At 40.9% G+C, this 15,229-nt stretch overlaps 1 protein-coding gene across 1 annotated transcript; it reads left to right on the top strand.

Annotated features, from left to right (window-relative positions):
• Nucleotides 1-906: 906 nt before the first annotated feature.
• msh5 (mutS homolog 5) lies at nucleotides 907-15,156 on the top strand (the record flags this gene model as incomplete). Its single annotated transcript, XM_080896325.1, has 26 exons — nucleotides 907-1,074; nucleotides 1,703-1,807; nucleotides 1,917-2,040; nucleotides 2,199-2,279; nucleotides 4,397-4,450; nucleotides 4,550-4,671; nucleotides 4,771-4,880; nucleotides 5,162-5,197; nucleotides 6,110-6,192; nucleotides 6,268-6,313; nucleotides 6,789-6,927; nucleotides 7,035-7,097; nucleotides 7,184-7,312; nucleotides 7,401-7,473; nucleotides 7,556-7,665; nucleotides 8,616-8,696; nucleotides 8,803-8,890; nucleotides 9,008-9,075; nucleotides 11,198-11,316; nucleotides 11,438-11,564; nucleotides 11,973-12,122; nucleotides 12,364-12,438; nucleotides 14,291-14,437; nucleotides 14,640-14,777; nucleotides 14,886-14,959; nucleotides 15,036-15,156. The coding sequence occupies exons 2-26, from the start codon at nucleotides 1,715-1,717 to the stop codon at nucleotides 15,154-15,156; spliced, it is 2,451 nt and encodes an 816-aa protein (XP_080752451.1). The 5' UTR covers nucleotides 907-1,074; nucleotides 1,703-1,714.
• Between the last annotated feature and the right edge of the window lie 73 nt (nucleotides 15,157-15,229).

The following is a 15,229-nucleotide window of genomic DNA, read 5'->3' as shown; positions in this document are numbered from 1 at the left end:
AAACTAGACCACAATGCAGAAGCAGTGTATGAAAAACTAAGCACAGCCCACGATTCAGTTGCTTATAAAACCACCTTTAGCAGCAATAACTTGAAGTAATGGTTTTCTATATTACTTCATCAGTCTCTCGCATCATTCTGGAGGAATGTGGGAACTTACAGCGTTGCATCACAGCTCAGCTCCCCTAAGGTCCCAGCACAGAATTTGAATCAGGTTTCTAATTGTGCTGTCATAAACATTACCATTTAACATGCGGAGGCATGTAGAGTTTGAAAGGTAGCTCTTGGGTTTTTTGATCTGATCTTGGGGTTAATTTCCTGGGAAATCAAGTCCTGTGAAGATTGGCAACTACTTTCAGTGTTTTCCATTTGTGAATTATCTTCCTCACTATAGAATAATGGAGTTTAGATTGTTTGGAAATGACTTTATAAACCGCCCCACATTGATAGGCAGCACCAGTTGCTTCTTTAAGATGATTGCTGATGTTTTTCCTCCTTGATATTGTGTTAACACACACTGTAACGCTGGATGCCAACAAACTGTCAAAAGTTAAGCTTTTATAGAGGTTCTCACACTTACTGATGATCAGTTAATCAGTCACCTGGCTGCTTTGTACTTATTTTTTCACACACTTCTTTATTTTGCCTTCGTTTTTGTTGAATAAATAATCACACAGTGTGATGTGTTGTGTGTTGTTGCTCACCTGCTAAGAACCAGATGCTCCCTCTGCAGGTGGCAGACAAATTACTTGAAGTTTGCTAATCCTGCTGATCGATGCTTGCATGCAGGACATGTTTAAATCCTTCATACAGGCACCTCCTCTCCATCGACGTAATCCACAAAAAAGTCGTGTTTGGAGTCCTACCAGGAGTGGATGCAGTAATCCCATCAGCTGTACACTCCAACCATCAACCACCCCACACCTATGCTACATAGAGGACAGATAGCTAGACAGACAAACAGAAAGGTTTCATATGTTGAAAGAGCTTTCTGAACTGATTAATTGTACAGAACTAATAGCGAGAGAGATGTGGTTGTTATGGCAACCGGGAAGGCACCTTTGAGCACTTGAAGGTGAGTTTGTGGAAAACAAGCACTGTTAAAAGTTGTTAAAGTTATTTTATCAGCCTCATTTCTGTTATAAGCTGGACTCTATCAGTTATATAAAAGATTTATTGACGTGGCAGTACTCTAAAACAGACATTTAATTCTATAGCCGGTTTCTAAATAAAAATATAAATAAGTTATAGTTAACTTAAACGAGCTAGCTTACATCGTTAGCCCAACAAGCTAACTGGAGCTACAATAATTTCAATTATTATCATAATAATGTCTGTAATATCAATTCCATGTTTTGTTTTTATCTTTAAAGGACCCCATAGCGAGTTTCAAAAATGTATTTTTGTCTGACTTGCAGTTTAGTTGTTTTAGGAAGCCATGGTTTTCTTTAAGCATCAGTAGTAGTAAGCTATTTAAAGTGAAAAAGCTCTAAAACCCACATTATACTCCCTGCTCAGCACTAAAGTACAAGGCAGACAGCCTTGGACAGCCTGTTAATGAGAGTGACTCATTTAGCAGTTAAATGGCTCCATATTTCCCTAAGGAGGCAGAAAAGACAGAGAAGAACATAAAACATAAAATACAATGAATATTGGATTTATCGGGTGACTCCAAATTACTTTAATCTGACTTGTCCTTGTAGAATTAATTATTCATGGCAGCAGCTCTTGATAACCTTAGAGGAGGAGGTGTGGTTTTTGGACCTTCTGGCAGTTTTGAAGAAGAAGATGAGGAGGACTCTCCTGCAGTAAGCTCTGATTTTCACATTCACCAGCAGCACTCATTTAATGTTATATGGGAGTTATATGAGAGTTTGAGGGCAGTCAAACTTACACGTTTGCATGTCTGTTTTCCAGGTTTTACTGAGTGTTTTGGTCCAGCATGGGCAGGTGGGCCTCTGCTTCTATGACAGTCAGGACTCATCTTTACACTACATGCCGGACACGCCCGACAACCAAGAGCTCCACCTACTGGTCAGAGGTAAGCAATGCACCTGTATGAGGCAGGTATTGTAGAATCGATACACTTATCTCCACACAATGGTAAATTGTAAAACCCTCAGGGAGACTTACAGTATGTGTTAAAAAAAAACAAAAACACTTGCGTTGCCATAAACTCTCTTTTTCTCTGTTTTACAGTCATTCAGGAGGTTAGTCCCCATGTAATTATCACCAGTGCAAAGCAGGAGCGCTCCATGACTCTCTTTTTGCAACAGTTAGGTGAGCTTTGGGAGATGATACTTATCTTACCACGAAAGAGGGAAAACAGAAAGACCTTTTAGACAGTTTCTTTTAAGACGTGGTGTGGTACATGTGGTCTGGGTCAGAGGAATGAGGTTGAGGTATGTCTGACACTGAAACCAGCCCGTGTGGTAAGTCAGTGGTGCAGTTTTTAAACATCCTGATCCCGGGGTGCCTGTGGCTCTACCAGTTGGAAGGTCGTGGTTTGATCCCTGGCTCCTCCAGTATGTATGTCGAAGTATCTTTGGGCAAGACACCGAACCCATTACAATGTGAGTGTTGTGAGGTTTGCACTAAGAAAATACTTTGAGTGCTCAAATAAAGTTCATCCATCCATCTATCTTCTTCCACTTTATCCGGGCCCGGGTCGCAGGGGCAGCAGCCTAAGCAGAGAAACCCAGACCTCCCTCTCCCCAGCCACCTCCTCTAGCTTATCCGGGGGAACACCAAGGCGTTCCCAGGCCAGCCGAGAGATATAATCTCCAGCGTGTCCTGGGTCTGCCCCGGGGCCTCCTCCCGGTGGGACATGCCTGGAACACCTCACCCAGGAGGCGCCCAGGGGGCATCCTTGTCAGATGTCCGAACCACCTCAGCTGGCTCCTTTTGATGTGGAAGAGCAGTGGCTCTACTCTGAGCTGAACTTCTCACCCTATCTCTAAGGGAGAGGCCAGCCACCCTTCGGAGGAAGCTAATTTCCGCCGCTTGTATCCGCGATCTTGTTCTTTCGGTCACTACCCACAGCTCGTGGCCATAGGTGAGGGTAGGGACGTAGATCGACCGGTAAATTGAGAGCTTTGCTTTTACATTCAGCTCTCTCTACACCACGACGGACCGGTGCAGCGTCTGCATCACTGCGGCCGCAGCACCAATCCGTCTGTCGATCTCCGGCTCCCTTCTCCCATCACTCGCGAACAAGACCCCGAGATACTTGAACTCATCCCCGACCCAGAGTGGGCACTCCTCCCTTTTCCGGCTGAGAACCATGGCCTCAGATTTGGAGGTGCTGATCTTCATTCCCGATGCTTCACACTCGGCTGCGAACCGTTCCAGTGCGAGCTGGAGGCCATCACGAGCTGGAGGCCATCACCCAGTGAAGCCAACAGAACCACATCATCCGCGAAAAGCAGAGATGAGATTCTGAGGCCACCGAAGTGAAAGCCCTCCGCCACTTGGCTGCGCCTAGAAATCCTGTCCATAAAAATTCTGAACAGAATCGGTGACAAAGGGCAGCCCTGGCGGAGCCCATCACCCACCGGGAACAAGTCCGACTTATTGCCGGCAATGCGAACCAAGCTCTTGTAACGGTTGTATAGGGATCGAATGGCCTGTAGCAATGGGCTATGGGCCACAAATACAGTTAAAAAGTGCTATATAAGTGCCAGCCCTAACCAAAGTACCCCAAATGGCAAGCCAAACTTTCAAAGCACACTTGTATTCATATCTGTGATAAACAGCCTCTATGTCATCTTTTGAATATTCTGTCAGAGGAAGGTATTTTTAATAACATATTTTTACAGTCACAACCTAACCAGACAGCTATTTTACATTCTTCTGTGGTTTACTCCACAGAAGACTGGATCCCCATCCCCAACAAATGTTATCCTGCTCTCTATAAGCCAGACCCTTTGAAGTGTAGTCGCACTGACGAAATTGCTTCTCAAAAACAGGTCATCGTGGTAAACAGAACAAAACCCAAAAATGTTTTCAGCAACCCAGATTTTCATTACTTATTATTCTTGATAAACAGGAAGTATTCATCTATTTTCTGCTTGCAAAAATATAAACAAAACCAAGTGATTGGATTGACTCAGATCTAACAGCAAAAGCTGTCTAAAGTGAACCTTTTGATTAAATGACACCACTGCTCGCCCTAGTGGTGAGTTTATCAAACAAAACTGCAAAAGTTTACTTCATTACCTTCACAGTTCTAATAATAAAGACTGGTTGACATAAAATTCCAAGTGACAACATTTTTGAACTACTGATTAGTGTAATGTTTTATGTATAACAGCCACACCTCCCAGGTCAGCGCGACACTTACTGTGTTCACTAAAGTGACAACTTTTTTTTCTAAACTACTCTCTGTTGCTTCTCAGGTTCAAACCCACATTACAGACCAGAGGTGGTCACGTATCCATATGTCGACTTTGGTAAACACATTCTTGCAATACTCTCTTCCTCAATCCTTTAGAAGAAATCTAGCATGAAATTGCACAGTTTTCCGGCTTCATTTTGTATCAATGTTGAAGGTCTGGAGGTCAGTAAGCAAAGGTTGCTCTCTGCCAATCTGCCTTTCCTCCCTGCCTGCATTTCTGAGAGAGACAAACTGTCCTACCTCTCCTCCTGTATCTCCTTTGACTCGTCCCTGATGGTGAGCCAGCTGTCTACATTCAACATTATCCTATCCATCAGTCATGGTTCTGCAGGAGATGATCATTTTCTCGTGTGTGTGTGTACATCTGTGGGATAGCTGAGGGCAGTGGGTGCCCTGCTGAAATGTCTGGACAGGAGGAGAGTGGGAGTGGAGTTGGAAGACAGCAGTGTTGGAGTACCCATCCTGCAGTTTCATGCCTACACACTGTGAGACTTGCATAAATGTAGCACTCACACACACACACACAGAGAACTGTGATTACACATTATAATGAGAACCCTGAAACCATTTTTTCAGCAAAGTGTGAAATTTCATTGGCCTGTTTTTAGTCGGTCAGACGTGCTGCACAAGTATGAATTTGTCCAACTGTGTTTTAATAGCACAAGTGCATCTCCTTCCTGCCCATCTAGCAAACCAGACCAGCCTAATGCCATTCAGAAGTATTCATGAATAAAAAATGTTGCTTCTCTTTTCATTCTCATTGTAGTAAAGGAATGGTGTACATTGACCGAGACACATACAGGTAAGTGTATAAACTGTCTTTGTCCTACATAGGCCCCTAAAAGCTAATACTGATCTCCTACAATTTTCATAAATTGTTCCTTGTAGAACAACTGAGCCTACCAAGCAACTGTTCAATTCAGTTGAAATCAGGTTTATTTTATTTGTTTAGGAAACTTTTAGGAGTTTCTTTTGCTTTTTCTGTTCTGTTCTGACATTGTTTTACAGTTTTTGAAATTTCAGTTTTGTGTTGTGACTGTTTATCTTTTGTTGTTACTTTTGTTGTTTTTAATATACTTTATCAAAATTTAGAAAAATATGGAAACTCATCAAGGGTTTTATTAAGAGAGGACAAACACAGGACACAGAAGCAAATGTCAAAAACTAAAGCATAAAGAATGAAAAACAAAGCACAATAGGACTATACACTCAATGAGTTCACCTAATGAGTTCACTGTACTCACGGCCTCCAAAGTCTCTATATCTCAATCCAGTAGCCTTTGGGATGTAATGAAAATAAATAATCACATCATGTATAGCTGACAAATTTCCAGAAACTATGTGAGGCTGTCATGTCAACATGGACCAAAATTGCTAAGGAATGTTTTTAGCACTTTTTAAAATCTATGCCACAAAGAATTAGGGTAGATTTGAAGGGAAAACTAAAGCTAATGAAGTAGCTGGTGAAACTAATATACACAAAAGGCTGATTGTACAATGGTGCACAGGAAGAGTAGTCAATCACAATGAAGCACAAAAACAAAATAAGTAAGGAAGTGGAAAACAAGGTAGAAAAATGTGCAAACACACAGACTAGACAAAGGGAGGCAACAGTGGGGACGCTCCTTCTTGGAAATACAAGAAGGAATAGCAGTAAAATAAAAGTTCACCAACAACACTACAAGAAAACGGGACAATGACAGGTTTGTTCCAGTGTTCTGCAGATCTTCAAATCAGAACTCCACCCATCAGTCTACAAGCTGCATTCAGGAGAAAAGGAGGGACTCAGTCTCTATGGTATGTATAGTAGTTAGTGCATTATCACTCTTTCTTATCCAGTTGTGTTTACCGAGTATTGTGTGTGTGTCACAGGGATCCTGAACCGCTGCAAGTGCAAGTTTGGCTCCAAACTGCTACGGTAAGAAAGTACAATTACACAATAAGTTATTGATCAGCAGCAAATTCCGTCTTTTAATAATATAAAGGTAGTTTTGGCTTGCAACATAATAAGCAAAATAAAATGTCCTAGCAGCAAATAAAAAGATGATTTAATTAGCAAATAAATGTGTGAAAAAAATCCTACACAGTTACAAACACTATCATAGCAACAAAAAACAAACAGTCGAGTTTCTTTCATGTATTTCCACAAACAAACCGTAGTGCTGAAGTTCTGCAAGATATGGAATTTGAGTTTGTATAAAGCAGTTTTTATTTATAGTCAAGATGCACCGTTTGTTTTTTTTTACTAGTATAATAATGCTGTATTTTTGTAGTATTTAATGTTGATGGTAAAACACCCCTATTTTCAGGTAATTTTGCATTTCATCAACAAACTGTGGTTTCTTGAGGGTTGCTTGTTTGTACTACTACTGTGGCATCCTGTCTTCTGTCAGTCAGTGGTTTCTGCAGCCTACTCAGGACCTGAAAGTGTTAAAAAGGAGGCAGGAAGTGATACGTTTCTTCACGTCTCCTCAGAACTCGGACTCCCTGAGAACCCTGCAGTCATCGCTACGCAACATCCGAAACATACCTGTAACAAGTCTATCGTTTCTCACTTAATTACACCATTACCTACAGATTCATCACCTAACCACTGATATGACAACTACCTAAATCCAGTTTTTGTCTGTTTGCTGTAGACTCTTCTAAGGCGGATGACTCTCTCTCTCACCAAAGTTAATGACTGGCAGAGCCTCTACAAGGTTGGAGCTGCAGGACAGTTTTACTAAGCACACCTTTTCCATGTGACAGGTTCTGTTAAATGTTCAACAAAGTGTGTGTTTGTCAGACGGTGTACAGTGCAGTCTGTATCAGGGACACAGCGCGTCACCTCCCTCAGTCCATTCAGCTGTTTCGTGATATCAGTGAAGGGTTCTCTGATGATCTCAACTATATCACCTCCCTCATCAGCAGAGTTGTGAGTTCCTCCATAAAATCACACCTATTGTTTTAATCACATTTGGCGCCTTTGTTAAGTGTTAATAGATTTCTGATGTGTGATGTAGGTGGATTTTGAAGCCAGCTTGGCAGACAACCGCTTCACAGTCAAACCGAATGTGGATCCTGCCATTGATGAGAGTAAGTGCCTGTTTTAGTTGTAAGCCCATGTGAACTTTGTATGACTGTTGACCTAAACCCATAATTACACTCCCTCTTCCAGAGAAGAGGAGGATGATGGGGCTCTCTGACTTCCTGACAGATGTTGCCAGAAGAGAACTTGAACACCTGGATGCTCGAATCCCATCCTGCTGTGTCATCTACATCCCTGTGGTCCGAGATTTAATTCTGGCACACACAATGCTTTCTCAATTTATTTATTTTTTTTACAAATTCATCTGTCATGCAGTATTTCAAAAAAGTATTTCCCCCTTCCTGACTTCTTATTTCAGATGATTAAACAATTTTTATTGTTAGACAAAGATAACCAGTAAATGCATAACACAATTTTAAAATGATGCTTTCATTTATTAAAGGAACAAACCTGCCAAGCTCACCCATATGGAAAAGATATATATAAATCTTATAAAGTTTTTATCTGTCTTGTATGAAACTTGTATGAAAAGCATACAAGAGTGAAAACAGATATAAGATCCCTTGAAAAATTATATAATGAAACTTGTATGTTTTGTATACTTACTAAAAAAAATATATGAACGTGAGTACATGTTGTTCTGGGTTCTTTTGTGACATCCTGGAACAGTCGTGGATGTGCTCTTGAAGTAATTTTGGTAGGGCGGCCACTCCTGGGAAGGTTTAGCACTCTTAATTTGTGGTTAATGCCTCTCACTGGTTCACAGGAGTCCTAAAGCCTTAGAAATGGCTTTGTGACCCTTTCCAGAGAGATAGATGTCAATGACTTTGTTTCTCAGCTGTTTCTTTAGATTTTGGTGTGGTGTGTTGCTTTATGAGATCTTTCAGCCTACTTCACTTTGTCAAACACATTCTATTTTAATGATTTCTTTAGTCAGCAGGTCTAATGTTGTATTTAATGACATAAACTTTGTTTAATGTCAAAATTTGTCTGATGATCTGAAACGTAACTGTGAAAAATATGGAAAAAAAACCCTAAGAAATCAAGAAAGGGGCAGATGCTTTTTCACAGCACTGTATACTGCAGTATTTCTTTGATTTATTGATGATCAGATATTGAGGAAATTGTTACTCTGGACCACCATGCGTATATATCTCAGTACCTTTTATGTCTGAAACTCTCTGTACAGATTGGATTCCTGCTGTCTGTGCCTCGACTGCCTAGTATGGTAGAGAAAAAGGATTTTGAGATGGAGGGACTTGATTTTTTGGCATGTTCATGATCGTATCTAATGATTACATTGTTTACACATTTTTGTGATCATTATTCCATATATACAGTATATGTTTTTTTCTATATGTCTGTGTGTGGGCTAGTTTCTTTCAGACGACCGGCTCCACTACCGCAGCCAGAGAACCAGGGAGCTCAACGAGTTCCTCGGAGACTTGCACTGCGACATTAGAGGTCTTTTACTTTCACCCACAAAACAGTCACATCACAGGCGTGTTTCTGACATTTTTTATGAGAAAATAACTGCAATTCTCAAGATACTACCTTGATCACAAACCTTCTGTTTGTCAGACATGGAGATGGCAGTCATGGCACATTTGCAGAGCGCAGTCCTTGAAAGGAGCGATTCCCTCTGTAAGGTTCGTGTTCATCACTGTGTATGCAGATTCCACGGTTTAACACATGACTCCCACTCTGTTTAAGCGATTGCTGGCATCAAAGTGATGTTTTTGATGTGTGTAGGTGGGTTTTGTTGTGATTTACTGTGTGCTTCCTCTGGTTGGATTGAGTTGTTTACTTTGATTATGAAACAGGCCCTGATCCCATTACAAGTTATTTTTTAACTGCTGTGATACTTGTCTATTGATGTATGAGTGCTGCACTATGTGACTGCAGCTGTTCTAAACAATATTATTTTTGAGGGAACAATGAGCATTAAGAACAAATGCATTTGTGGTCAAAATGTAACGCTAATAACTTTTAATCATATTACAACTTGAAAGATTTAAAATAAATAATTTAAAAGAAATACTGAGTTCAATAAAGAGGGGCAACACAGTCTGCTTCATTGTTGACCACTTGTGTTCAAAGTCATATATCGACTATACAGGGAGTGCAGAATTATTAGGCAAATGAGTATTTTGTCCACATCATCCTCTTCATGCATGTTGTCTTACTCCAAGCTGTATAGGCTCGAAAGCCTACTACCAATTAAGCATATTAGGTGATGTGCATCTCTGTAATGAGAAGGGGTGTGGTCTAATGACATCAACACCCTATATCAGGTGCGCATAATTATTAGGCAACTTCCTTTCCTTTGGCAAAATGGGTCAAAAGAAGGACTTGACAGGCTCAGAAAAGTCAAAAATAGTGAGATATCTTGCAGAGGGATGCAGCAGTCTCAAAATTGCAAAGCTTCTGAAGCGTGATCATCGAACAATCAAGCGTTTCATTCAAAATAGTCAACAGGGTCGCAAGAAGCGTGTGGAAAAACCAAGGTGCAAAATAACTGCCCATGAACTGAGAAAAGTCAAGCGTGCAGCTGCCAAGATGCCACTTGCCACCAGTTTGGCCATATTTCAGAGCTGCAACATCACTGGAGTGCCCAAAAGCACAAGGTGTGCAATACTCAGAGACATGGCCAAGGTAAGAAAGGCTGAAAGACGACCACCACTGAACAAGACACACAAGCTGAAACGTCAAGACTGGGCCAAGAAATATCTTGAGACTGATTTTTCTAAGGTTTTATGGACTGATGAAATGAGAGTGAGTCTTGATGGGCCAGATGGATGGGCCCGTGGCTGGATTGGTAAAGGGCAGAGAGCTCCAGTCCGACTCAGACGCCAGCAAGGTGGAGGTGGAGTACTGGTTTGGGCTGGTATCATCAAAGATGAGCTTGTGGGGCCTTTTCGGGTTGAGGATGGAGTCAAGCTCAACTCCCAGTCCTACTGACAGTTTCTGGAAGACACCTTCTTCAAGCAGTGGTACAGGAAGAAGTCTGCATCCTTCAAGAAAAACATGATTTTCATGCAGGACAATGCTCCATCACACGTGTCCAAGTACTCCACAGCGTGGCTGGCAAGAAAGGGTATAAAAGAAGAAAAACTAATGACATGGCCACCTTGTTCACCTGATCTGAACCCCATTGAGAACCTGTGGTCCATCATCAAATGTGAGATTTACAAGGAGGGACAACAGTACACCTCTCTGAACAGTGTCTGGGAGGCTGTGGTTGCTGCTGCACGCAATGTTGATGGTGAACAGATCAAAACACTGACAGAATCCATGGATGGCAGGCTTTTGAGTGTCCTTGCAAAGAAAGGTGGCTATATTGGTCACTGATTTGTTTTTGTTTTGTTTTTGAATGTCAGAAATGTATATTTGTGAATGTGGAGATGTTATATTGGTTTCACTGGTAAAAATAAATAATTGAAATGGGTATATATTTGTTTTTTGTTAGGTTGCCTAATAATTATGCACAGTAATAGTCACCTGCACGCACAGATATCCCCCTAAAATAGCTAAAACTAAAAACTACTTCCAAAAACATTCAGCTTTGATATTAATGAGTTTTTTGGGTTCATTGAGAACATGGTTGTTGTTCAATAATAAAATTATTCCTCAAAAATACAACTTGCCTAATAATTCTGCACTCCCTGTATCAACAGAGAAGACTGTAGGTAGGTAGGAAGGAAGGTCTGTTGGATTCTAATAGCTCTTCTGTTCAGGATATTAAAGGCGTTTAATCTGTACATTTTATAGGTTCTTGATCTCGCTGCTGAGCTGGACTGTTTAATGGCCATGAGCAGCGCCTCCCAGGAGTACAATTATACCTCGCCTAAGCTAGCCAGCAACAGGAAGATAACTATCACACAGGGCAGGTAAGCGCTGACACACAAAAGGAAAAATTGTTACTGCGGTACAAGAGTGTACTTTTTTTGTATTTACTGTTTTTTTGGTTTTTTTTGTTTGTTTGTTTTGGGGGGGTTTGTTTTTGTCCAGGCACCCGCTGTTGGAGCTGTGCTCTCCTGTGTTTGTGGCCAACTCCTTCCACAGCTCTGAGTCGGAGGGCAGAGTCAAAATAATCACCGGACCCAACTCATCCGGAAAGAGCATCTACCTCAAACAGGTAGGGCTGTCATAAAAATGAATTGAACTGAACTGAATTTTATTTTATTCTTCTTTTGTGATCCCAAGTGACGAGCTTCTATGAGCCAACTAGTCAAGCAAGAAGTTTTAAAAACAATAATAAGAAGAAGAATTTTAAAAATGATGGCATTCAAGAGACAAAAAAATAATCAGCATTATTGCACATAATTTGCCTTTTTCTCTCAGCAGCTGCATTTGCACCTTAGAAAAGATCCCCAACATTTATCTATTTCCGTTCCACACTATTTTTACTTTAGTTATTTAATCAGGCATTGCTCCGAAATTTACAACCTCATCAGAAAAATATATTTAGATTTCCATAATAGCAAAGAGACAGCTCAGTTTTTGAAACTCAACGCTTAACCTGCTTTCTATTTTGATTTTGCAGGTGGGTCTGATTGTGTTCATGGCTCTGATTGGCTCAGACGTGCCTGCAAAGGAGGCAGAGATTGGTCTAGTGGACGGCATCTTTACGTGTATGCAGAGCAGAGAGTCCGTGTCTGTGGGCCTTAGCACCTTCATGATAGACCTCAACCAGGTATCTCACGCACACACAAAAACACAGAAATCTCATGATAACAAGCAGCTCCCACTGTGTATGTGTGTGTAGGTGTACAAATGAAATATATGAATTTTCATCACTGCTCTCTTCATGCTCCACTCCCACTCTCCACCTGTCAAATTTTTTTAAGCAACCACTGCCTGCAGCAATGACACACACACATACACACACAAAAAATGCAAAGTGTAGTCTAATAGTTTGCATCTCTTTTCTCTAGATGGCACAGGCTCTTAACAGTAGTACTGGCAACTCGTTAGTCCTCATCGATGAATTCGGAAAAGGAACTAACACAGTAAGAACAGACTGTCCCAGCACTTTGTGAATTGAACACATATGCACGAGGGTAAAAGGGGAAACACTATGTCATTAATGTTACGCACCTGAAACCAGTCACAAGTTTAAAGCTGCAGCACAAACAGACTCTGGGTTCAGCCAAACATGTGTCACCTATTAGCAAGAAAATAGCAGCAGCTGTGTGGACCTACAAACTTAGAAGTGTTATTTTGCACCTTCTATGGGCAGTTTTGAAACTTTGGGGTATGTGCATACACACACAAAGCATTTTAATCCATCTCTGTGTACCATGTTGTACTGAGAAAGGATGAGAAACTCCAGTTATGTTCATCTAGAGAGTAAACATAGGTGTCAGAGGCAGAAACCAACAGAAAGAACAAGAGCAAAATATCAGTGTAGGATAACTTCCATCTTAATCCAGTTAACATGTGTGTATAATTTTAAAAAAATTATTATTACAATGTGAAAACAATTTGATAATTTGAAGTATTAGTCACTGTAATGGACTAAATCTGCAGCTCCCCTCAATCCCCTCAGAGCTTTGTAATGAGCTTCAGTGGATCGTTTCACTGCTCTAATGCTGTCATTTCCAGTAAAAAAGCTCTTAAAACTTTGCTGCACACTAACTAATAAACACCACAGAGGGGCACTGGACAGTTACACACACACACAGAAATGTGAATTTAAAAAGAGGAAATGTTGAATATTATCCTGAATAAAGCTAATGTCACTATGAAACTGCTGGATGTGTCAGTTCTGGTTCTTTCTCTGGTTTGGCCAAAAACTATTCAAAAAATCAGAAAAAAGAAACTGAACTCTCACTCCTGATAACATGCATGCAAAGACCGGTTGATGCCTGACTTTCCCAGTGTACTTTTGTCTCTTTGCTGCACGTGGTTGGAAAAAGACAGATCTACATCTGCTGATCTTATCTGCTGCTGCTGTTGCTTTACTCCTTTGTAATTGTTTCAGGTATCCAAACATAGATATAAACATTCCTGGGTGCACCGATAAATACATTCCTGCAGATCTTTCAGCTGCACATCCATGATATGAATTTCCTATGGATGCACTGGAATCATAAAGAAATACATTCAAGTCATGGTTTTTCACTCTCCTATCTGCATTTAATTATTAGTTATTATTATTATTATTATTATTATTAATCTGTGGCTCTCTTGAACATTGTTAGCATGTTCAGGTAGACACTGGCATTTTAATGTCAGTTGGTATCAAGGAGCTCAAAGCGTGCCAGTAAATAATCCCCCATACAATTACACCTCCAGCAGCAGCCTGAACCACTTTTACAAGGCAGAATGGATTCATGCTTTTATGTTATTTATGCTTCTGACCTTACTTTCCGAATGCTGCAGGAGAAACCGAGACTCATCACACTAGAAAATATTTTCAAATTTTCTGTTGTCCAACTTCGGTGAGCCTGTGTGAATTGTAGCCTCGGTTTAATGTTAACATACAGGACAGCTATATGTTCATTTCTCTTTTTCAGACCATTTCAGACTAATCACCTTTCTTCCTCATTCTGATACTCAGTTTGAATTCAGCAGGTCTTCTTGACCATGTCTACATGTAATTGGCTGATTACATATTTGCATTAACAAGTAGATGAACAGGTGTACCTGTATGATATTTATTACTGTTGGATGATTAAAACCAGTAAAAAACATTAGCATTAGGTAAATTGACGTTTTTACACCTTTAACAATGAGCAAGGAGGGCATCTGGTGGGTGGACTTTTTTCATCCACAAATTTGAAACTGATGTCCCATTTTTTCCTAACAGAATCCCACTGTCACTAAAAATATTATTAAATCGTAGTTGTTGCTGTGCAGGTGGACGGACTGTCCTTGCTGACTGCATCGATCTCTTACTGGCTGAGGAAAGCCCTGCGGGATGTTCCTCATGTTCTGGTGGCTACTAACTTCCACAGTGTGGTGCAGCTGAGTTTGTTACCATCCTCGGCCCTGCTGTCTCTTCTGGTACTGAGAAACTTTGAGAGTGATTAAAAAAAACCTTCTGTAAAGTTTAAAAATGGTAAACTAAAGTGCTTCAGAAAAATGTTTAGAACGGAAACATCCAAATGGACGATTAAGTAATAAAATTTGTTTCACCTCATTTCACAAGTATGACTAATCATTTGGGTGTATGTGTGCGTCTGGTATGTGTGTTTGTGTGTGTTAGACCCTAGAGACAGCAGTGGACGGAGATGAGTTGGTGTTTTTGTACCAACTAAAGGAAGGGATCTGCCAGTCCAGCTATGCTGCCAACATTGCTACACTGGCGGGCCTGCCAACTTCCCTTGTACAGAGAGCAGTGGAGGTAAACACACACACACACACACACACACACACACACACACACACACACACACACACGCACACATACAGAAATAGGCTGACAGACTGACTGATTTTTGTGTTTGTTAAGGTGTCTGAGCTGTACAGGGTAGGAAGGCCCATCAAACGGACTGAAAAAGCATCCTTGGAAGAAGAGACAAAGAGGTTTGCTAAACTTAAGCAGCACAAAGTGACACACAGTTAAAGCAGTGTGTGAAATGTTTCTGTTTGTGGGTAACAGATGCCAGTTTGTTGTGGAGAAGTTCCTTAGCTTGAACCTGGAGGACAAAGATTTGGATGTGCAGAGGTTCTTGAAGGAAGAGCTCCTGCCCTCTGCTGGAGATCTGCTAAACCGCAGCTGAATGCTTCTGGCTTTGCGGCAAACGCGCTTCTGTACCACGTGGTCAGTCTGTTCATTCATTCCTAAATATTTTG

The sequence above is a fragment of the Rhamphochromis sp. 'chilingali' genome (assembly GCF_963969265.1).
Source record: "Rhamphochromis sp. 'chilingali' genome assembly, chromosome: 11".
NCBI lineage: Eukaryota > Metazoa > Chordata > Actinopteri > Cichliformes > Cichlidae > Rhamphochromis > Rhamphochromis sp. 'chilingali'.
Note: the sequence above shows the minus strand (reverse complement) of the source record. Positions and strands in the feature narration are given on the sequence as shown.